This window comes from Gigantopelta aegis, chromosome 6, assembly GCF_016097555.1.
Source record: "Gigantopelta aegis isolate Gae_Host chromosome 6, Gae_host_genome, whole genome shotgun sequence".
Taxonomy (NCBI): domain Eukaryota; kingdom Metazoa; phylum Mollusca; class Gastropoda; order Neomphalida; family Peltospiridae; genus Gigantopelta; species Gigantopelta aegis.
The window spans coordinates 66175498-66200573 of record NC_054704.1 but is presented as its reverse complement, the minus strand read 5'-3'; the positions used below and the strand labels follow the sequence as shown (position 1 = coordinate 66200573).

At 37.9% G+C, this 25076-nt stretch overlaps 2 protein-coding genes across 2 annotated transcripts in view; both read left to right on the top strand.

Annotated features, from left to right (window-relative positions):
- The first annotated feature begins 1571 nt into the window (after positions 1–1571).
- Positions 1572–10454, top strand: LOC121375616. The gene is made up of 3 exons (XM_041503159.1): positions 1572–2021; positions 3138–3290; positions 9464–10454. Exons 1-3 carry the CDS (start codon positions 1581–1583, stop codon positions 9548–9550), a joined length of 681 nt encoding a protein of 226 aa, XP_041359093.1. The 5' UTR covers positions 1572–1580; the 3' UTR covers positions 9551–10454.
- Positions 10455–17226: 6772 nt separating this feature from the next.
- Positions 17227–25076, top strand: part of LOC121375020 (B-box type zinc finger protein ncl-1-like) — a 40415-nt gene continuing 32565 nt past the window's right edge. Inside the window, exon 1 of the mRNA XM_041502218.1 lies at positions 17227–17476. The gene's annotated coding sequence lies outside the window, so the exon portion shown is untranslated. The remainder of the gene's footprint in view (positions 17477–25076) is intronic.

Below are 25076 nucleotides of genomic sequence, written 5' to 3'. Positions count from 1 at the left end.
ATAGTAAATGTGCACTATATAATTATATTTGTACATTATTATGATACGATAAAACCATTATCATATTCTTTAAATATCATTATCAAATACTGCTAACTAAAAATAACCAAATTAGACATATTTATTCACCTACATGTATCTGCAATCTGTAACATACAATCATGTTCCAGGATATCATTTTATGATTAAAATGTGTTGTTATGTTCAGTTGTGCATACATTTGTGGGCAAGTGAAAGTGTTTTTATATAAATTGAGAACAATGTAGTGATATTTGCAGTTAACTTAATTGTTCATGTTTTAGGAGGACTTTATGGCAGGCGAAACAGTATCTGCTCCAACTAAGACTGATCTTGCTATAGCTTAGAAGAAGAGTTTACAGATAGCAGCAGCACCAGGTATTGTTAATGTTTTACTCTATTACTAAATATTCATATGGAAAGACAGGGTTTCTGCCAGAGGGTAAAAGGGGTATGGCGCCATACCTACATTTTTGGCAGATTTTATTTTTTTAAGTTAACCTTTTGACAAAATTAAGTATTCTTATCATTACTGTATATGCTTTTCCTAACCCTAAACTTAACCCATTTTCTTTCTTGGGAAGGACCCCCATACTCTCTGTTGACTGTGGTTGCATTCCGTTCCATAGCACCATACCCACAAATTTCTTTCTAGCAGAAACACTGAAAGAATTAAAGAAGCACATGATATTGAGAACAAAATTTAAATCTCCACTAGAGTAGATATGCCTGTATAAAATTCAGAGATGTAATGTGGGATTGGATGTTGGTAACACTGTTAACGTCCTGATGATGTGGATGAGGTTTTTGCTTGCAGTCAATGTTTGCTGTTTTCTTATTTCTTTCTATCGGTGTAGTTATAAATATTGTTATTGTCTGAGAGTCAAGCCACTGGATTACCAGTACTACATGATGATACATTTGTATTAATGTTTTTGTTTTGTTGGCTTGCTTGTTTTTTTTGTTTTTTTGGGGGGGTTATTATTATTATTTGGGTGGTTGATGTTTGTTCTTGTTTTTTGGGTATATGTTTAGTGGGGTTTTGTGTTTTTTTAGGGTTTTTTTTTATTTTAGCAGTTTTATGTGGCATAATAGATTAATGTTATATGCTTGTAAAAAGGCATATTGGTATGGTTGGCTTTATGATGCTCTGCCTAATTGTGCCATACTACATGGATATTGTCTTTAGCTTCTCAAGTTATTTGTCAGAATGCCACATAAGCTGAATTATAGTAAGTTGGAAACTTTTATAAAGAAATATTTAGGAGAGCATGTTTTTAAACCTCAGATTACAGAACCCTTAGTTTGTCCCATCTTCACAATTACCATCTTAAATTACCGGGTACACACAAAAATAGTTGTTTTTCGTTAGTGCCAAAACACATTAAATTTTGCTTCTTGCATCAAACCGAACTGAAATTATTTACAAAAAAACATTGTTATAAGAGGATAGGAAAGACTATAGATATACACCCATTCAAAAACATTAATAGTTTATTTACCGTATGATTATCTTTTCTTAACATTGTTATACTGTTTCTGATTTTTCAGAACTTCAGAGTATGGATACACATGACTCTAAAGTCACTCCCGATGAGGACAAAATATTCGTAAATGATTCTTCCTTACCACCAGATGCACTGATATGTTCTGCAGGCAGCACAAGTGTTATTGTAAATACAGTAAACCCCTCTCAGTTGGGTTACATGGTGGTTACCAGTGTGAACAACAAACCTGAGACAAACGAAGAACATAAACATAATTCAGATATGAGTTTCCAGCTAGAGAACGCTTTGCCAACTACTGTTGTTGATTTGCAGCATGACAGAGACACAAGTGAGTCTGAACAACAGGGGCTGTCAAAGAAACGCTCCCAGACTAGTTCAGATACAAACCCGTATGATAAGAGGCCGACGTCTATCGAGGGCACACCAAAACGGGCTCGGTCATCTTCGAAAGGCAATGGCGCCAACCCAAACCGTCGACCACGCAGTAAAAGTGAGGTGTGTTGATATCTATAGGTGTGCAGAGCTGGGATGTATATTGATGTGTATCTTTTTATTGATGTATAATTAATTCATTTATTCAGTGATTTTTGTACTGCTATCCGATTAAGGTTCAGTCTAAAACCTGGGTCATAACCTAAAACCTTCCTGTTTAGGTCAGAGCTGGTAGTGGGATACAGATCTATAGTCCTTCCCACAAGGAACGCCTTTTTCGTACTATGGAATTTACTACTAGTTATTTCTGAGCCAATTGTTTTCTAAATCGCGCACAAAAATAGTCTTCTTTTTGTTATTTCGAAAACACTTTTACATTGCTTCGTATCTCAAAACAAACTGAATTTCTTTTACAAAAATCATTTTTGTAGGATTATGGAACGGACTGTAGAATTTAAACTGTTACCAGGCCTCAGATTTCTATGGAAATGATCATTTCTGGTTAACAAAATCATGGCACCAAAAGTCTATTACCCATTTACGTGTAACGTAATCCACCATTACCATTATTACCAAAACAATTGTTTCCGATGGGTTCTGGAGATCACAGAAAACAGAACCAAAAAAAGTGTTTCCCATACAATTTGATATCCTGTGCCAGTTACACTTAATTACTATATAAAATCAAATAAATTAACTTATACTTGGTTCAAAGAGGGCAGTGTTTACTATATAATGAAAAATGCATATCGGAGCCTATAAAATATTTAATATCATGTAGCATTGATGACAGTTTTGCCTCTCTTTAAAAATAGGGGGCAGGATGTAGCCCAGTGGTAAAGCGCTCGCTTGATGCGCTTACCATTTGGGATCGATCCCTTTCAGTGGGCCCATTGGGCTATTTCTCACTCCAACCAGTGCACCATGACTGGTACATCAAAGGCCGTGGTATGTGTTATCCTGTCTATGGGATGGTGCATATAAAAGATCCCTTGCTGCTAATCGAAAAGAGTAGCCCATGAAGTGGCGACAGTGGGTTTCCTCCCTCAATATCTGTGTGGTCCTTAACCATATGTCCGATGCCATATAACCATAAATAAAATGTGTTGAGTGTGTCGTTAAACAAACCATTTCCTTCCTTCCTTTTTTTTTAAAGTTGATATTGCACCTTTTTTTCAGAGTGGGACATCGTCTGACGTGTTTGATTCATTCTCTGTTGAGGACACATTACGACATCTGTCAGGTTCAGTGACCCCTGATTCGGCTGACGCCAGTTTTAAGAATGCTCCTGTCTCCAGTATGTTGGAAGATGTACTCACAGAGAAGAAACTGGTGATTGTTTTTTAAACCACTTTAAGCTACTTTGTCTTTGACAACTTGACTACATTCTTGTATTCTTTGTTCCTCTTCTGAACCGCATTCAAGAAAATGATCATAGCACTAAATTATCATAAGTACCTACTTAACATTGACATTCCACTTCAATCACCAGCCCAAACCACGATGCAATATATCTCACTATTGTCATCCCACTAATGAAAGGGGGTGAGACGTAGCCCAGTGGTAAAATGATTGCTTGAAGTGTGTTCGGTTTGGGATCGATCCCCGTCAGTGGGCCCATTGGGCTATTTCCACCTAGTGCACCACAACTGGTACATCAAAGGCCGTGATATGTACTATTTGTCTCCTGTCTGTGGGATAGTGCATATAAAATATCCCTTGCTGCTAATCGAAAAGAGTAGCCCACGAAGTGGCAACAGCGGGTTTCCTCTCTCAATATCTGTGTGGTGCTTAACCATATATCCGACGCCATATAACCATAATTAAAATGTGTTGAGTACGTTGTTAAATAAACCATTTTCTTCCTTCCCACTAATGAAAGTTAGATGATGATTTCATTATTTTTTTAAGCAGAGTACAAACTCATTTGTATCAGAACAGATCTAATTTAGACTTTTTGACCTTTGTATGAAAATATGGGAGATAACTCAGGTATGATTCATTCAGCAATTATCTCTTAGAACAATCAGGTGACAAGTTATTTGCTGATTTCTAATAAAAGGAATACATCTGAGATGTCAGTAATTAATGTGTTACTTCCTTGAACAGATAATTTTTAATTATTACAGGGCTATTCAAAACTACCCTAAGGTTGCTTTTTAGAATGGTTTTAAAGTTAAAGTTTGTTTTGTTTAACGGCACGACACCACTAGAGCACATTGATTAATTAGTCATCGACTATTGGATGTCAAACATTTAGTAATTCTGACTCATAGTCACCAGAGGAAATCTGCTACATTTTTTAGCAGCAAGCATCTTTTATATGCACTTTCCTACCGACAGGAAAGTACATACCACAGCCTTTGACCATTTCTGATGCACTGGTTGGAATGAGCAAAAAGAAAACAATCAGTCAAATGGATCCACTGAAGTGATTCGACCCTGCACTGCAAGCATCTCAGGCGAGTGCTCAACTGACTGAGGTAAAGCCAGTTGTAATATCATCACTACAGTTAACCATCTCTACAGTTCTTTCATGGAACAGGATCCTGTGCCATTCCTAGCCTAAAATAACTAGAGTAGACATGGTCATAACTAGCTTAGGGGTCATCTGCACTATACACCAGGCTCCGTATTCATAAACGTACTTAAGTCAATGTATGATACTTATTTATGTACTTTATGTATGCATTTAGGTATCATACATTGACTTAAGTACGTTTATGAATACGGAGCCAGGAGCCTAATTCACAAAGGTCTCTTAGGCTCTGCTAGACAACAAAGCATCCTCTTTGCAAGTCTTTTTGCAAGTTGCGAAAGTTTAGTGAATTAGGTCCCAGTTCACCAAAAAAGTATGAAGTTTAGTTTAAAAGTACCCAGGGCCCACAACTGCCACGCTAGGTTGCCAAATGCGACCAAAGTCATGTTAGGGCGACTTTAAATAATGGTGTTAGGGCGACTTTAAATAATGGTGTTAGTTGCCCAAAAATGTTTTTGGGTAATCTTCTTTCTCTAACATGTGAGTCACTATTAATAATTGTATGACATATATTTATTCCACATTAAAATCTTGTTTGTGATTCGTATCGGCTTACTGTAATTTGACTACATCCATTGATAAACATTTATTTTGTAGGTCATTTGGAACATCTCATTTCAATATCATGTATGTTGATACAGGGATGTGCCCACACCGGGCGGTGTCGGGCGCGACTACCCACCACTCAAAATTACCGTCCGGCACTTTAAAGAAATTTGGGCTTTTGCCCGGCACTAATATTTTGTCCAAAAAATAACCCCAAACTTAGTTATTTAAATAATATGCAAAAAATTCTATGAATATTTTACTAAACATTTGTTGCAGACAGAAAACCAGTCTGGCAAGCTTAGTACAATCGAAAAACAAAAAAGCTCGCTAGACTGTTTTTTGCGCTACACGTTAAACCAAACGGCCACTTCGGGAACCAGTCCAATAGTTTGCCAACATTGGCACACATAATATCTCGGCACTGAAGACATTCGTAACCATTCGGCCATTCTCATCAGCGGTGGAAAAACACTGATATTCCGAATGCTTCATCTGTCTTATTTATTAACTATAGAATATATCATCCAATCAAAACGCTAAATACATTTTCTCTTTGCGACATGACTAGTACTACTAGCAGACGACACGGTGAAAAATATCAACAATGTCTTTACTAAAATACTTCCAGAAAAGTAGCAAACAAAATTATAATAGTGAATGTGAAAAGATAGCAGAGCCTACAAGGTCTGTTGTCGGCAATAAAACTACGTCGTCCGTTTTGAGGGAAAGTGTCCAATCTACCTGTATCGATACGTCACCGGTTAGTTTTACGGGAACTGTCAAAGATGTTGACAAACGGAAAAATACATTGGAACAAATTACACCGTGTTCTAAAAAAATGAAACGGGCAAAGTCTTTTAATATAAAATGGAAATTAAACAGGCCCTGGTTAATAAATATTGATGGATCAGGAATGTTTAGTGAACTTTGCAAAAAGTATGACAAACGTCCTTTTGATCGCGATATTTGGAACAAACAACCATGTAGACGAATCCGACTCGAGAGTGTTGTCGATCATGAAACATCCCATGGTCACATTGATGCAGTACAATTAGATCTTGCCCAATCACACACCAGCAACATCGCTGTTAGTATTATACCAGAAATACCACTGGCCTCCATGTGCCAAATTTTTGCATGCCTTTACTTTTTGTGTAAACAGAGAATAGCACATAAACGAACTTTGAACCATTACTCGATTTACTGGATTATTTGAGGTCAAAAATTAATGTTGGTCTCAATGCTATGTACACAAGCAGGAAATCGATCCAGGACATGCTGGAATGCATGTCTAGTGTTATTGAAAACAATATACTGAGTAAACTGAGAGAAAGTAACCACTGTTCAGTGAAGGAACAAATGGTTTTAAGAACTCGATTTATTCATAATGGATCGATCTATTGAGGTTAGGTTTTTGAAAATATTAGACTGCCTGAAAGTTCAGTCAAGTGTTTCAACTGAAAAAAAATGACATTGGTGACAAACAGATGTTAATAACATTAAATGCTGATAATATATCTAAACATGTTACTGAATTTGTTGAACAAAATCATTTGAAATATACATGCCTGAGGGGCATTGGAACTGACGGTGCTGTAATGATGTGTTCACAATGGGGCTGTTAAATTAATACAGAATAAACAGATTATTTCTCAAAATGCTGTGGGTGAATTACATAAATGTGAGAGACAGTAGGCTTACACTGTGCTGCACATAAACTTAATTTAGCTGCATCTCAGGCTTGAGATAGCATACCATATGCCAACAAATTCAAAGCTATTCTTAGACAGTTGTATGACTTTTATCATAATTTAGTGCTGTTAGGTCTGCAGGACTTAAAGCTCTCCAGCAACTGCTTGAAGAGCCTGAGCTTAAGATACTTGAGCCTTCATCAACAAGGTGGCTGAGTGTTGGAACATCAGTTGAACGTTTGAAGAATATTCTTAGCAGTGTGATTATCAGTCTTGGGCATGAATCTGAAGAAAGGGGGAATGCCACTGCCAGTGGTTTATATACTTTCCTAAGCCAGTATGAGTTTGTGGCGACTCTTCTGTTTTGTGATGTACTTCCAACTATTAACGGCCTATCCAAGATATTTCAAATCAGTAACCTTGATTATTCATTGGTTGCAAATGTAGTAGCTTCTACAATTAATAAGATTGAAAAACTGAAGGTAGAGGATGGTGATAATCTAAAAAACATTACAGATTTCATCACAAAACTAGAAAGGTTAGGAGTTGATATAAAGTACAAAAGAAATCTATGTCAACCAGATAATGATCTTGCCATAGTAGCTAAGTGTGACTTTGACAAACGTGTGAAGACTGTCTTTCTAGACAAAATCATTACAAACATTAAAAATCAATTTACCGACAATAATATCATGGAGGCTTTCAGCTTGTTTGACTCGCAAAAAAATGATGGAAATGCAGATGACTATGCAATTAGTCACATAAAAACACTAATCCAGAGATTTGGTGGCTATGAAGAGGCAAATGCAGTTCAGGAGTGGGGTGATTTTAAACAATACTTGAGTGACCACATGCATTCAAAAACTGCTTCAGATGTTGTTCATGATCTAGTTGCCAACAAAGGCTTAAAACTTGTTTATCCAATTATGGCATTTCTTGCAGAGATTTACATGGTTCTGCCACCACATACAGCAGACTGTGAAAGAGATTTCTCCCAAATGAAACTGATAAAAACAATTCTTTTCAACAGAATGACAGAAACGACTTTAGACTCAATTATGAGAATTGTAATTGAGGTTCCTATAAATTGGAAGATTTTCCATTTGAAACAGCTGTTAAAATATGGTCAGAAAAGAAAAACAGACGCCTTAAAGTTTAATACACTTTATTCAACTGTTAACTGATTGGCACCAAGTAGTAAGTTATTGCCTTTCAGCCTTTGTAAATACCAACACAGTACTTTCTGCTTTTTCTGGGATGTTATATCTTTTCATTTAGCAACTCATATATTTGCTAAATAATATAAACCTGAGATATAAATATAAATTAGAAAAGCTAATTAAAAATAACCCAAAAGACCGACAAGAGCATCTGCAATGTAAAAAAAACGTCAATGGGGAGCATGCATTCAGCCCTCCTAAATTTATTGAACGGACCTTCGAATTTTGCCCGGCACCTACATTTTCCTAGGCACATCCCTGGTTGATATCTGTGCTATCCAGGAGTAGTTCTTCAAATCAATATTACTTTATTGAAGCATATTTCATAAGTTTACTTTTTTTTTAAATTAATAATTAAACTTTTTCAGTTATTTATTTAAACAAACCTAAAATATGAATATTTAGTGTTTAGACTACCGAAAACAAGTTTGGGCCACTGAAAATGAAAATGGAGTCGCCCAGATATTTTGTTTTGGGCCACCATACTCTTCTTATGAGTTTCGAGCCCTGAGTACTCTTTTAGTCTAGCTGATGAAGATCCTTTATTATACCTCGATTCTTGTTGTACTGCCACCCACTTATTTTAGAGATAGTATGGCCCTGATGGGACACAGTAATATTGTTTTATTCAGCTGAACAAAAAGTGAACATTTAAACTAAACAGTTTGTTTCTTTCTTGTTCATCCAGTTATGGCTCTGATGTAGATTGTTGTTGTAAGTAAAAATTATCGATAACATTAAGTGCATATTGCATCATCATGATTGGGTTTAGTTGTTAATATACGGATGGAACAAAGTGAGGGATCACACCAACACTTTCAGAAATGAGTGACTGTAAACAAAACTCTCATCCATTGTATCAGGAAGTTATCTGCGTTTGTGATATTCAGTGCCACAGTACTTACTGACATTCAGTCCCACATTGCGTAACTGGATTTTATACAGGCATATCTACTCTAGTGAATTTAATTTGGTCTCAAATACCATGTGTTCTCCTATTTCTCCCATCAGTATATATCCTCTTATGGTATTTATTGCAATTCATTATTAGTGTAGCATAATTTTAATAAATTTTGTGTAGCGCGTCCGGGGTTTGTGTCTTATGCAGCTCCTATAAAGTTTACATGTATGTGAATACAATTTGATGATGGAAGATGAAAGTGATAAACCAAATATTGCTGTAATGTTATAATCCATTATTAGAGATAGAAATAAGCAGAATTTTCTTGTAGTTAACCAGATGAGCATGTAACATCTAGAAATCTGCTTGTTCTTCAATATCTTAAATGTTGTTTTATTCAAGTGCAAGGGTTATGTTTTTCATGGCTCAAAATAAAACCACATTATAAGTTTTCTTGTCCACTGGATAACCATGGAGGTACATTTTACTTGTCCAAGCAGATTTTCACTTGTCAAGACAAATAGAAAAGAGTTTATTTCATATGCTGATTATTAAATACTCTTTAGAAAAATAAATATCTCAAACCACTGTTTGTTATATTTCAGTCATTACTACGATCTCCTGAAGTTATCCAGTTTCTGCAGAAACAGCAAGTTCAGAAAGTGAGAGAGAATCGAATCTCAATGGGATGACTCAATACAAGACTAAGGGCAGACAATTCCTGAAACCGTCACAGCCATAAGTCTATGAACAAGAAACAAATTAACCAAAAAAAGAGATGAAAAAATCCTTATTCCAACAAATCTTGACCATGAAGCTTAGAGTTTTAATTACATAAAGCTTGTTTTGCATTTATGGAAAACAACTTGTGTATCTGAGTTATCTGTAACAAATGCTATATTATGTAAATAAGCAGTTCAGTTGGCTCACAATAATTGTTCAGGGGGACAAGCACTCACAAATAATTTGACTGGTACCATCATCTTCTATCATATCAAAAACCAGTCTTCGGGAGCATGTTTCTGATTTGTGTGTTGGACAACTCAAGGATGTGAAGGTTTTTGTTGGAGCAGATTATTTTATAAAATGATTGGAATCAAATGGGGGGGAAAACTATGAACAACTTTGATGTGTGTAATCATTTAAAATATTGGTACCAGGAAAACTGTCTCAGTTTGTAAAGTGCCTGGTGGGCTGAAAAGACACATAAGAGCATTGATGTATGTAATCATGTAAAATGTATATACCAAGAAAATACCTCAGTTTGCATAGTGATGGGTTGTTCGGAAAGACAGAACAGCAATAATTTATGTAATCATTTAAAATGTTGATGCCAGGAAAATTATTCAGATTCGGACATATTGTATTGTCATGTGGAAGCAGTTTGTAGATACAGTTGCACTGAACTCGATTATTGCTGCATTCTGAAACTATGTTAAACAAATACATCATGTATGGCCTGACTCCGAAACAGCTTTGTGATTGCATTATGAACTTTTGGTTTTTATACTGAATAAACTCTGTATGATTGTCTGAAACATTCCTACAGCTAACTATAGGTTTGTGATATTAGTAATAAAAACCATAACATTTGCATACTCAGTGTTGCTGATCATGTTTACTTAATTGCATCCTTTGTAACTGTACAGTTTGGGACAGTGTGGACCCTGAAATGAAGACCTGGCTGCAAGAACCCAGTAACCCACATCATGGCCATTTTGAGTAAATTGGGATTTTGTGAATGGGTTACTTGGTTGTCTCAAATATTAAAAATGATGATATATAACTTTAATCCACTTTTCAGGGTTTGTGCTCTCAATCGTAAATGTCATTATTGAGAATTTGCTTTTATGCAATTTCTATTACTTTAATATGATATTCACCATGAAGGCTGTAAATGTTTTGATGAAACCAGTGTGGTTTACTTGGTATAATGATATCAAAAACCTAATGGTTTCATTAATGTTAACTGTTTAAATCTAACTGAAATAATGGGTACTTCTTACCGTTCATTTTAAAATTACGTTTTGCAATTATTATGTTTTAATCAGTTGTGCAAAAGTTATAGGATTATTTAGGGAGGAGGCAGCCGGCCAATACCATTATTGGGGAAAGAACTCTCTGACAAACCCCACCCCAACCCTCCAACCCTCCAACATCCGCCATCTATGTATTGTAGCCAAGGAATGTAAAAAAAATTATTTTTTTATTTTAGAATACATTACCCTTGAACTGATTTTGAGCAAAGTATAAATACTATTCATCAGTAATGTTGGGGTATTGGTTAATATGGATTAAGTAACCAAGCAGTCCATTCTTATATATAATGAGGTTAATATTATTTTTGACATTTCAGAGCATAAAAGGGAAAATATGCATAAAGGTTTCTGTTGTATCTATGGTTCAAAATGAGCATATGTTTTTATAAAGATTTCGTTTGTAGAGTTGTGACACGACGGCTCTGTGGGACAATATTATAGTTTGAGAAATTGCAGTAGGTATGTATTAAGGTGCTCTGGGTCACTGAAAAGCATTTTTGAGTGTAGTTACACACCCACACATTCTAAATATAAATGGCAACACTCGAATAATTATGCATGTATATGCAGTATAATATGTATGGAATAATCGTTCTTTATTGAATAGCTATACGTAAAGATGCATATTGTTTTGTTACCTTAGTTCAATGTGTATATATCGCCTTAAAAAAAAAAATTAGACAATAATTCCAGGTGCGTGCCTAACGGAACAAGGTGGTAGTTTTCTATTTCCCCTCTCCACAAAAGTTGTCCTTTTTATTTTTATTGTGAAGACCCTATGTTACTGTGCCCTGGTTCATCCTTGACTGCCCCTAGGCACGGCCTTAAATTCCAACATTGAGGTGGAGACGTTAATCTAAAGTTAATAATACTATTTAATTTGTGTGGCAGTCTTGCGTATCTGTTACTAAACATGGAACGTTGCCAGATAAACAGGTCGGGTCATCAATCAAACGTCGCACAAGTCGTACACGTGTACTCTGTACCAGGTTTAATCAAATAGAACAGCCACACAGACCAACTTAAATATACGCCATGTCAACGCGGTAGTCTGGATAGCATGGTCTGAATACTACCGTATCTTAATTTATTATCTTTAGATGAAGCCAGTAAAATGATAAACTGTCTTCGTTCAAATTTATAGGTCGCTAGAAAAGTAAACAGATCATTTATTCTTCCTATATTCGACTATGTTGATAACATTTGGAATAACTGTACCCTTCAACAGGCATACTCTCTTAAAAATCTGCAAATAGATGCTCTTCGTATTTGTGGTGCTGTTAGAGGTCGGGTCAGGTAATAGGTTTTAACGTGCGCATTCAGAACAAACTATTGTAGCACACGCCTGTCATGGACGCAGGTGTTGACGTTCTCCGACTTCTCCGTCCAGGACAGAAAACTGTTTAGTGGGTAGGAGAGGGGGTCGCCCGCCTTGGCATGTGCAAGGGAGCACAGGCAGCCTGACCAGGGGGGTAGCGGTTGAGGGTTGGTTTTGGTGCTATTGAAACTGCAAATGTCCCGTAGGATTAAAGCCAATTAGAAAATGTTGCGTAATTTCTTGAAGGTAATTAGGACGCAAATTGAAAATGGAGCGGAGCGGATACTTTTGTCATGTTCATATACCACGAAGATTTCGAGCATGTCTGTCCTGGGTCCCGTCTCTGGATAGCCAGAGGCCTGACCCGGGACAGAATTGAAAATGGAGCTAATTGGTTGATTTTACTTGATTTATCGAACGGTAGATCCTTGCTGGAACTTTTTGAGATTGAGAGTGAGCCGTTAGAGAAAAATCTCACCAATCCTTATATATATAGGGAAACTGGTTTTATACCCTTACTGAAAAGGAGGAATCGTCACAAACTGTGTTTGATGAATAAACTTTCAAATAACTTGTTACCAACTTTTTTAATCTTACAGCTACATATATTTCGCTCGACTGCCGAACGAAATATTACATACCACACGCGTAAGGCAGAACACATGCAAACATATTATTTTTGTCGAACAACACTGTTTTCGAATTCATTCTCTCCTACAGTAAAACTATGGAACAATACGTTGTCAGATATTAGAAATTCTCCATTGAGCTACAAATTAGAAACAGTACCCCACAGTATCGTGCTACTAGTATTTCTATGAAGGTGATGGAAGGCAACATAGTCGACTTCGTTTGAGTACCAGTGATTTAAATAATCATAAATTTGTTCGAGATTTAAATAATAGCCCATCGTATACTTGTGGTCACGCAGTTGAAGATGCTGAAAATATTTACGCTTTTGTCCGAAGTATAACGCAATACCCATTACCCAATTATTGTAATCTTAACTGGCATATTATTTGTCTATTATTTGGTGATCCAAACCTCAGTGTTCAAGAAAATATTTCCATATTTAACTCTGTTTAGAACTTCCTTATAAATAGCCAGCGTTTCGAGAATAACTAATCATTGAACATTTGTCAGCTTGCTCATCATTTCCTTCTTTCTTCCTGATCTCCGTATTTGCTTTTCTATTTTTCTGTCCATCCTCCTTGATAACATAATGAAAATAATCTTGTTTGGCATTATCCTGTTGGCCAATCCCAAACCGATGTATTTGATTTGCGGAAATAAATTTTGTTTAAACAGAATTTATTATTAATTTAGGAAAATAAAAGTTTGTATGTGTTAGTGTGTTTGCGCGTGTCACTGTGTGTCCACAATGGTGCATATATAGGTGTGCAGACAGAATGTCAATGGACAAAATGTCGGTCAAAATGTCAACGGACAAAATGTTAATGGCCAAAATGTCAACCATTAACGTGGTGTCTGGGTCAAAATATCAACGTATGTGCGTGTGGAAGCTGAAATTGTTACCAGATTGAAAAAAATCTCAATAGTTGGAAATTAAGTTCCTTGTTCATTACAAAATTTACAATAATTAAAGGAAGAAGTTTGTTTTGTTTAACGACACCACTGGAGCACATTGATTAATAACTATCGAGTATTAGATGTCAAACATTTGGTAATTATGACTGGTAGTCAACAGAGGAAACCCGCTACATATTAGCTAATGTAATATGGGATCTTTTATATGCAAATTCCCACCGACAAGATAACACATACAACGGCCTTTGATATACCAGTCGTGGTGCACTGGTTGTAACGAGAAATAGCCCAATGGGCCCATCGACGGGGATCGTGCCCAAGCCGACCGCGCATCAAGCGAGCGTTTTACCACTGGGCTACGTCCCGCCCCGAATAATTAAAGGATGCTCCATCATTGTTTTGTTTTTTGTGTGTGTGTGTGGGGGGGGGGGGGGGGGTGTTTATGACTTGGGCCCTACTGGCATAAAACAAATTAATGTATCACTCATGTTGGTCCTATATTGACAAAATCGTATATATGTTATAGTCAATCTGTGAAACCAGTCATTACGCGTAATGCCTAAACAAATCAGTTATTTCAAGAAGTGCCTGTGAGCACCAGGCAATACGCGAAATGACTGAAAATTCCAGGCATTTCATGAAATGACTGAAAATCATGGCCAACCATTACGAAAAATTACTAAAGTGCTATCTATAATACCACACCACTCAAGTCCTAATGTAACGCTTTATTTAAACTCAAATCAAATCATTTCAGAAGTTGTGCATGAAGATGAAGTTGAATGTTACCAAGTAGTCCGTGTCAAATCATGAAAGTAACATAATATTATTGATATAGAAAGGTCACTTGTTTTTGCACACAAGGCTACCATGACAACGGCTGGAACAATGAATTTTGGTTTTGAAACATTTGCATCGATTGGACTCGCATCTCTTAGGACAAGCACAGCTACACCTAACATATCCCTGCCCACCTCAGTTGGATTAGTGATTAACAGCTTGGCGTAAGATTACTGACTTTGTACGGTTTACATCAGCATCCGTAAGTAAACGCTGGGGGCACAAATCAAACTGATTGCGTGTAAACTTCCCTTTTAGAATCCCTGCTTTCACACAAATTGCGTACATATCGTTCTCATCACGGTCTATGATTATCCCGAGAATATTTCGTGGGTCACCGCGTCCCCTGTCCACAAGAGGGATAGGTACAGCTACGTTGTCTCCTACTTGTCCACTTGTTAGCTCCAGTCTACTCCTCTTGACCATGCGCTCAGCCTGGGTCATCTGGGAGGAACTCGCAACATTTCTCTCATTTAAGATATTGTGTATGCGAGCCTTGAGTAAATCAGCCGGGAAAGCAAGGCTAGGTTTGAGAATAAACCAGCGAACCATTACAACTAATCAGGGATGAAAAGTTGAATATTAAGTTATTGTATAATAATAAAAAATTAATATTAAGTAGTATTTTAAATCGTATGATCAATATACGTATCCTTGTTTGTTCTTAAAATGTGATTTTATTAATATTTAAGACCAAAAGCCTGTATACAAGTGTCAATAATAAGACTTGAATCACTTTAGTCACATTGCGTAATGGCTGGCCATGATTTTCAGTCATTTCGTGAAATGACTGGAATTTTCACTTATTTCGCGTATTGCCTGGTAGTCACAGGCACTTCTCGAAATGACTGATTTGTTTAGGCATTACGCGTAATGACTGGTTTCACATATTGACTGTAACATATATACGTTTAGTGCTGTGAAATGTATAGAAGCAGTGTTTTGATTGATCAAATGAAAGGTTATCATTTTTTTTCCCACAAATGTATAATCTGAAAGTTGACATTTTGATCTGGGTACCACTTTAATAGTTGACATTTTGACCGTTGACATTTTTTCTATTGACATTTTGACCGTTCATATTTTGACCACTGACATTTAAACCGTTGACATCTTGTCCTACAACCGCACGTATTTGCTGGATTTGGGACTGGATTTAGTTGAGTTCTCGCCTGAGGTGCTTGCGTCGCAGGATCGAATCACCTCGGTGGATCTATTCAACAGATTTTGGGGGGTTTTCCATTCCAACCAGTACACCATAACTGGCCAAAGGCCGTGGTATGTGCTTTCTTGTCTGTAGGGAAAGTGCATATAAAATATCCCTCGCTGCTAATGGACAGTTAGAGGGTTCCCTCTGATGACTACGAGTCAGAATTACCAAATGTTTGACATCCAATTTCCGATGATCAATTAATGAATGTGCTCTAGTGGTGTCGTGAAACAAAACAAACTTTAACTTTGTATGCTGGATTTTTTTATTTCCTTGGGTATAGAAGGTGCATACTTCTGAAAAACAAAAGTATATCATACATATATACATACATACATACAGCGAACCGGCGTCGTGGTTAGGCCATCGGTCTACAGGCTGGTAGGTACTGGGTTCGGATCCCAGTCGAGGCATGGGATGTTTAATCCAGATAACGACTGTGAGTGCTCCGCAATGCTCAATGGGTAGGTGTAAACCACTTGCACCGACCAGTGATCCATAACTGGTTCAACAAAGGCCATGGTTTGTGCTATCCTGCCTGTGGAAAGCGCAAATAAAAGATCCCTTGCTGCTAATCGGAAAGAGTAGCCCATGTAGTGGCGACAGCGGGTTTCCTCTCAAACTCTGTGTGGTCCTTAACCATATGTCTGACGCCATATAACCGTAACTAAAATGTGTTGAGTGCGTCGTTAAATAAAACATTTCATTCTTTCTATACCTAGAGTGTACTTATAAAGCTCAATAAGTGTTCAAAGAAAGATAACTCTTTTTAGCCTGGCATTTGGTCCAACCAAATAGGAACACAATCAATAGGCCTTTGTGTATGCATGTTATTTCTGGTGTCTCTCCCCCTCCTCCCCCCAACCCGTTCCCCCAACCCCTACAATCCGCTGCTTTGTCGACTACCTCCAAAAGCAGAACGTTCCAGTAATTATCATCGCAAATCATACTGATTTGGAATACAATTCAATAATATTTTACGCACTTTGACTTCTGTGCTTATGTCCACTTAAGGTTCAAGCACGCTATACTGAACATATTTAATTTTTACGGCCGTCTGTGTAGACTTTTATGGGTATTGAAAAACTTGGTGATAAAGTTGGAGAGATTAGATAATATTATCCAATCTAAACGTAGAGGAAGAGGAAAAAATTTGATGAATTATTACATCCACAACTAGTTGTTGTTTGGTGACAATTGCCATTATTTATGGCATCGATTTACGTACTTCACATAAAGAGCTTTGATTGTCAACCAACAATGTGTTCGAACACATTTTAAATAGGATACTTGGTGTATTAGTCACGCCGCGTCTTGTTGGGACTGTTTATTATTTTAATCCCAACATATGTCCTATTTATGTAGTCTTTCTCTGAAAGTTTCTTGTCCAGATTTCCTCTTAGTTTCGAGTGGTGAACCTACAAAATACGTCCGGTGTACATAAAGTCAGGCTCGTTGCGTATTAATGTTGTTATTTATACAAATGCGAACGCCTGGAAAATGTTAATCTGTTGCACTATTGTCAATGGGCGGCTCATGACCTGAATACATTGTCGTCTGCTACTGGCGACCGGCAGCAGATGTCCGAGATGACGAACTGTTGAAACTGGTACACGCAGCTCTCTTCTAGACTACAAATAATTTACAGAACACCTAAGTTAAGGTTAGTGCTGATTTTATATGTTACTATCGACTGACCTTGCTAATTTTATATGTTACTATCGACTTACACTGATATTAATTTTAAGTGTTCATGGTACACGTTTTAGATATTAAGTAACACAATATTCACAGTCGAACTACCTGTAATGAACATCTCTAGTCACTTGGGTAATTGGGCTGTGTTCTATGTGCTTGGATTTGGACTAGGCGCGGTACAACCAAAATGGGCGCACAGACCGGACTGGCGCACAGACCGGACTGGCGAAAGTGTCGTATACCCTCAGGATAATTCGGAATGTTTTCAAATTATTTTTAAATCACTGGCATGATTCTGCAAGTAAAGTTTTGATTGGTGAACATGAGCTACAACTGGCTGCTGTTAGATCCCATGGGCGTATATGGGGGGGGGGGGGGGGGGGGGGGGGGGGGGGGGGGGGGGGGGGGGGTCGATGGGTTCGACCGAACCCCCTCTGAAATCGCTTTTTTATAATTTAATATATCTGACATTGATATCTGACATTATTATATTTACTCAACATAGAAATATATGCCCAATATCTCTGCAATCTATTTTGGAACCCCCCTTTTCAAAATCCTATGTACGCCCATGGATCCACATGTACTAGTGGAGCTAATTTTAATCAGATTGGTACATATACTTCTAATTTAAACTGTCAAAACGGCTTTAATAGCGAAAGATATTTTGTAGTGTTTAATTCTAATTAGATTGGTACATATACTTCTAATTTAAACTGTCAAAACGGCTTTAATAGCGAAAGATATTTTGTAGTGTTTCAAAACTAGGGTCTGTCACTTTAACATATATACTGATGGAAATAAATTACTGTTATACTGGTAAACTGGGGTGCACCTAGAAGATTTAGCGAATGCCGATTTCATTATATTCATATTTTAATACGCCCAATAGCATATATATTTTACATATATGCTACTAATGATAATAAGTTTCTGTTCTGCTGGTTATTAGAGTCTAGAGATGCACCTAGAAGATTTAACGAATGTCTGATTCCATTATATTAAATTTCATATTTCAAAACGCCCTGCAGCAGATATGTTTTACATATACTGCTGGAAAGAAATACTGGTAAGGGATCAGGCCAACACTAACAAGTAATAGTGACTGTAACCAAAACCCTCATCCGTAGTTACACTGTCAGCAAGTGTTATACTGACATTCAATCTTAAACCACTGACATTAACCACACCTTACAGCTTCGAAGTCTTTAAAGGGACAGTCGTGAGTTTGCTGCAATTTTTAAGATGTTATCGACTAACAGACTTTTTAACGACTAATTACATGTAAAATATATTTTCACTGGCTTAGGAAGCGCGGACATTTTTCAGATATTTTATAATAGTGTAAAAGTGTGTAAATATAAAAGTGTGCCACCCCCCCCCCCCCCTTGGGGGTGGGGCAGCCCACACTATGTATGTATGCATGATTTTATAAAATAAAATTTAAAGGTTTGATTGGGAGGGCATGACCCCACCCTCCGTCTCCCGACCTCTGACTACGTCACTGGCGTGTGTGTGAGAGAGAGAGAGAGAGAGAGAGAGAGAGAGAGAGAGAGAGAGAGAGAGAGAGAGAGAGGAAAGATATACACACGCACAGTAACCACCATCCCCCACCCCCAATACTTGAGGACAATATTATACGTAACTATATTAATATAATAAATTTGGCTTGTGCCCCCCCCCCCCCCCCCCTTGCTAGAGATTGTGCCACTCACTTCAGATATTGTTCCTACCACTGTTAGTGTTTTTCAAACATGCTATTAAACTACATGTACACAAACGTCGACGCAGGTTAAAAACAATGGGCTACACAACAATGCCTGGCAGGTTAGGTCTCTGTGCTGCATTTTAATAGCATCATGTTTCGCTGCACGACTGCTCCGAATACGTATATATTCAAGTTCATATGGCGGAGCAGTAGCCAGACACGCCAGGGTCAGATTTCCGCATCCTATAGTTTCAGTGCCGTAGATAACAGGGATACAGAGGTGGACACCCCAAGAAGATTAAATGGCCATGCTTTTGTATACTTGCAGATCCTTTATTACTGTGCCTTTTTTTTAATTGTCACCCCACTTCATTTAGGTTAGTTACGGCCCTGGATATCTACAGGATACGAAACTGGTTGGATTACCAATTCATTTATTACTTTTAAAAAGCAATCTATTTATTTATTTATTTAGTTCCCGAGGGAACATGACCAGATCCCCCACCCCGAAACTTTCAGAATGTCCTGCACACGCGCCTGTACAGCTAAACACTTATTTTATCGGCGGAATATAGCAGTCAGTTGAGCGCTCACCTGTAGTGCTTTCGTCGAAGGATCGAACCCCCTCATTGGAATTACTCTGATAACGTTTTCCCGTCCAAAACAGTGCCTCTCAAAAGCCGCTGTGCAAAAGTGCATGAAAAAAAAAATGTGGCGGTTTCCTTAAAGCGTAACCCTCTTTACTGATTACTGAAAACTATACCAAGATATTTTCTACCGGATATCATATGGGTATTATCCATTTTGTTGGTAAAAATGTCAAGTATACAGATCGACTGCCTTTTAAACTGTCACAGAATCAAAATTGCCTGACAAAAATTGTGATGCCAGAAAGCTGATTCGAGTTTAATTTAGATAACAGTTAATTAACTTTAATAAGATGGTCAGTGTCCCCACAAACATTTGGTGATCAGGTGTTTAAACTTCTTGAAAAGTTAGTTTACATGTCATGACAAATCATGTTAGTAATCTGTACTATCAGATTTCCCTGTGATACAAAGGGAAACGTAATAGCCTACAGGTCAATTACGTTTGACTAGTAAATGTCATCACAGTGACACAGTAGTACTTGCTGTGCACCAGTCATCACCACCCAAAGTGCGGGAGACTTCGACATTACATATTTTGACATGCAGTTTTGATTACGTCACTATTTATAAAGCATTCAATCTGCCTACTTGAAATAAAGAAATATATACCACAAATATATCATGTCTAAAATAGTATTATCCTGGTATATATACTTTCGAAGTTATTGATCAGTAAAGATGGGTACAAGTTGTTTCTTTTTGTGGGGGTTTTGTTTGTTTGTTTGGGTGGGAGTTTTCTTTTTCTTTTTTTTTTTTTTTTTTTTTGGGGGGGGGGGGGTTTTTTTTGTTTGCCGATGATGAATAAATCAATGTGCTTTAGTGGTGTTCTTAAACAAAACAAACTAACATTTTATTTTAACGTTTAATTGTTTTTATATTGATGTGTGCATTCATGTACACGTACTTGCCTTTAAGCAAGTTTAGGTTCGATCCCCGTCAGTAGCCCTATTGGGCTATTTCTCGTTCCTGCCAGTGCACCATGACTGGTATATCCTAGCTGTGGAATGGCGCATACAAAGATCCCTTGCTGCTAACGGGTTTCATTTCTAAGACTTTCAGAATTACCAAATGTCTGACCACAAATAGTCGATGATTAATAAACCAATGTGCTCTAGTGATGTCGTTAAATAAAAAACAAACTTTTAAAACTTTTTTCCCTTTGTTTTCTTTATGCTGGTTTGTCGTTAAACATTAATTCATTCACTTCGACTATAAATGGAATTAATAACAAACAATCTGAGCTACCGGGCTCAACACATTTCCGTATCTCCTACATTCAAGAGCCATAACTCTGTAAACAAAGAAGGTAAATCGCCATGAAAGTCAAAGTTGATCTGTAACAGTACTTGGTAAAGCTATACACAAAATATCATCTCAATATCTTGAGGCACTGTGGGAGAAACGTCCGGCAAACTATATGTGGAACAGACTGGCGGACAGACAGAAGGACAGGGATGAAATCTATAGTCACCACCGGTTGGACCGGTAGGGTACTAACAAGCATAGTTTTATTATTTAATATATATATATATATATATATATATATATATATATATATATACACATATATATACACATATACATATACATATACATATATATATACTCTTCAAAAGAAGAAACGCAAAACCACATTGTCGTAACATTTGGAGAATTGATTTAATTATTGAATGGCGAGTCCGATAATTACCAAATGTTGCAGGATTGTTCACAATTCACTCTAGTCCATTGTGAGTAAGTGATAGGACACACCACCAAGGTCAAAGTCATCTGGAGTCAATACCGGGTGTGGCCTCCGCGTGTGTTGACAACTGCCTGGCACCGCCTGCCCATTGAAGCAACCAGAGTACGGATGACGTCCCGGGGGATGGTGGCCCACTCGGCCTGCAAGGCTGCTGCCAGCTCGGGCAGGGTCTGGGGCTGTGGTTGTCGCTGTCTGAGGCGTCGGTCCAACTCGTCCCATAGATGCTCAATTGGGTTCAAATCCGGTGATATCGATGGCCAAGGAAGGACATTAATGTTGTTGTTCTGTAGGAAAGCCGTTGTGAGACGTGCTGTGTGAGGCCTGGCGTTGTCATGTTGGAACACTGCGTTGGCGTTGGCCATAACTGGAACGATGTGTGGCCGGAGGATCTGGTTAATGTAGCCCTGTGCATTCAGGTTGCCCTGCACGTGGACCAGGTCAGTTCTGCCAGTGTGTGAGATGGCTGCCCACACCATGACACTACCCCCGCCGAATCTGTCCACTTCCTGCACGCAGTTTGCCGCATAACGTTCACCACGACGCCTATACACGCGACATCTTCCATCATGACGTCGGAGCAGAAATCGGGACTCGTCACTGAACCACACCTGTCTCCATCGCAGTTGAGGCCATTGTCGATGAATCTGGCACCACTGCAGTCGGAGTCGACGGTGTTGTGGTGTTAAGATGACACCTCGAACTGGACGTCTGGCACGAATTCCTACCTCACGTAGGCGGTTCCGTACGGTCTGGTCGGATATCCTGCGCAAACCTAGTATTGCTGCGGCTGTGGAGGTGGCAGTAGTCAATCGTTCCCGAAGGTGGCGTACCCGGATGTAGCGGTCCTGCCCGGGGGTAGGGACCCGTGGTCGACCGGATCTAGGGAGGTCACGTGTTGATCCATGTTGCTGGTAACGGTCCCACAGTCTGGAGATGGTGCTTGGGGACACATGGAATGCCCTGGCAACGGCCGTTCTGGATTCGCCTGCGTCTAGTCGGCCGATGGCATTGTTTCTCTGCGGTTCACTGAGACGTGGCATGTCCTGGATTGTCAACTGTCGGCCAGATACAGAGGCCAGGCAAGCGAACACCCTGCACTTTTATACTGTCGGTGTTCATGTTGCACGTGCAGACAACGCACGTGCAGTGGTGACATGGTTTGCACGTGGCTGCGTTTTTGCGAATATTCACATTTTGGAACTTTATTGTACAGTAGCTGCGTTTTATCGAATGTAACCGTGGGAATGTGTTTGGGACATGAAATGACCTTATATTCACAAAGCATGAACCGGTAGGAAACATAAAATCGGAGTTATAACCCATTTGTACCCTTTTGCGTTTCTTTTTTTGAAGAGTATATATATATATATATATATATATATATATATATATATATATATATATATATATATATATATATATCTACATGTATATATATATATATATATATATATATATATATATATATATATATATATATATATATATACATTTATCTTGTTCTCATATTTACTCCCTATTCTATACCGCAGCCTGGCAGAAACCATAACAGCTTTTTCTTACACACCCGTTGGTGAGAACGCCATGCTTTATTTTTGGTAACACATAGTTGTTTACACACGTACACGATTTTTGCTGAACCGAAGACACAGAACACGTATATATGGATTGGCATTTGTGGTACATTGCGGTGGCGAGTTGCAGCGAACCAGGTATTCACATAGACATCCAAAGATACCATCAACTAGAGGGGTCAGTAATATATTAATTATATTACCCCTCTCGCACCCCCCATATACTTCCGACGTATATACGATTCATGCGTTTTCGTCTGTAAATAACGGTACCACTTTCATAACGTAACCTACCATATTTTGACTGTAAAAAAAAAAGACTATTATTTTAATGAGAGACACCTTGGAAAATGTTTTGACACTACGGCTATTTGGTGTCTAAGATAATATTATGGTTCTTTCAACATTTGGATGATACATAGAGAATAATACATGAGTGGCCGTTAGATACCATTGATCTCACAGAGTTGTTTTAAAATGTATATAACGTTTTTTAAACGATTTGTGAAATAAAATGGTAACTTATGGACACGAATGCATTATTCTATTTCTTACATATCCTCAAAAACCCGGTTTAAGCAAATTTTAACATCTTTATTGACTCAAATATATTTACAACCCTTTGCACGTGTAGCCGTCACAGACACATGGTTGCCAGGTTAACTATACGTCACAGTGTAATCGATTTCCACCGTGCTGGGTTTTGTTTTTTTATTGGACGTATGGCATTGGTGACCTGGTCATCACCTAAGAAGAGCCAGTGGTCTGTCTTGAAATTGTTAACACACGTACGTGTGTAAACAACTATGTGTTATAAAAAATAACGTATGGTGTTCTCACCAGCGGGTGTGTAAGAAATAGAAAGGAAACATGCTACTTGCAATAAAGCAGCAATGTCTTGTTTATATGACCTTTATCAAAGACAGGATAGTCACTAGGAGATACACTGGAAAGAATTTTGTTTTAGACATTTTTCAGATATGCAGAGTATTTGTTTGAAAACTATTAATTGCATAAGCGTACGAGACGGGGGTGGGGGGGGGGGGGGGTGACAATAGAGAAATTCGGGCAAAATGAGCTGGCCTGAACACTTTACACATATATTCTCATAATTCTACGCACAGTATTAGTTGTAACCCAAGTGAAAATATAAATGCGTTACGATTCGTTTGTAACCCTATGTAGTTGTTTGGCTGTAATGCTATTATGAATAAACGTTGTAAATCCTCATTCGGGCACTTCTATTTAATCCCCCCCCCCCCCCCCCCCCTTTACAAAAATGGGAGCCCGTACGCCTATGATTAAATGTGGCTAATTTAAACAAAATTTTATTAGCCAGATATCAAATGTTGTAGCCACTCTGTATTAAAAATTAGCAATTGGCCAATTTGGCAATGCATGGTGAGCCCCGAGTCACGGTACAAGCCACGGTCTTTGATGCAGCCTACCAATTTAGTTTTGAATACACATCCCTTTCCAAACTCGTTGAGCACCGATACACTGTGGTTTAATATTTGAATGTAATGCATGGTCTGAACAGCGTCTGTCGCATTCTCCATGTATTCATCTAATTTCATCAATAGATTAAACGCTGTTGCCAGTAGGCCTACACTGTCGAACGTACGCACCAGCTGCAACGACAAACAAATCTCATGCGTCAACTGGAATCAGTTGATTTCATACAGCTCGATAGTTGAGAGTCCGCCTAACCAGGCATCTATTTTTTGATGGCAGGATATAATTTACAGGCTCTTTAGGCACTTCTAGAATTATTTTTTAATCCACTAGCCATGCATGGAGGATATCAAATAATTAATTATCTCCATTCATTAAAATAAAATATTGGAAGCACTGTTTTGTGATATTTTGAGTAGGATTAATGACGCCAT

Excerpts from the sequence above, each read along its gene's own strand:
- LOC121375616 (XM_041503159.1), top strand. The coding sequence starts at position 1,581 with ATGGATACACATGACTCTAAAGTCACTCCCGATGAGGACAAAATATTC. Across the intron at positions 2,022-3,137 it reads GACCACGCAGTAAAAGTGAG|AGTGGGACATCGTCTGACGT; the intron begins GTGTGTTGATAT and ends CCTTTTTTTCAG. Across the intron at positions 3,291-9,463 it reads TACTCACAGAGAAGAAACTG|TCATTACTACGATCTCCTGA; the intron begins GTGATTGTTTTT and ends GTTATATTTCAG.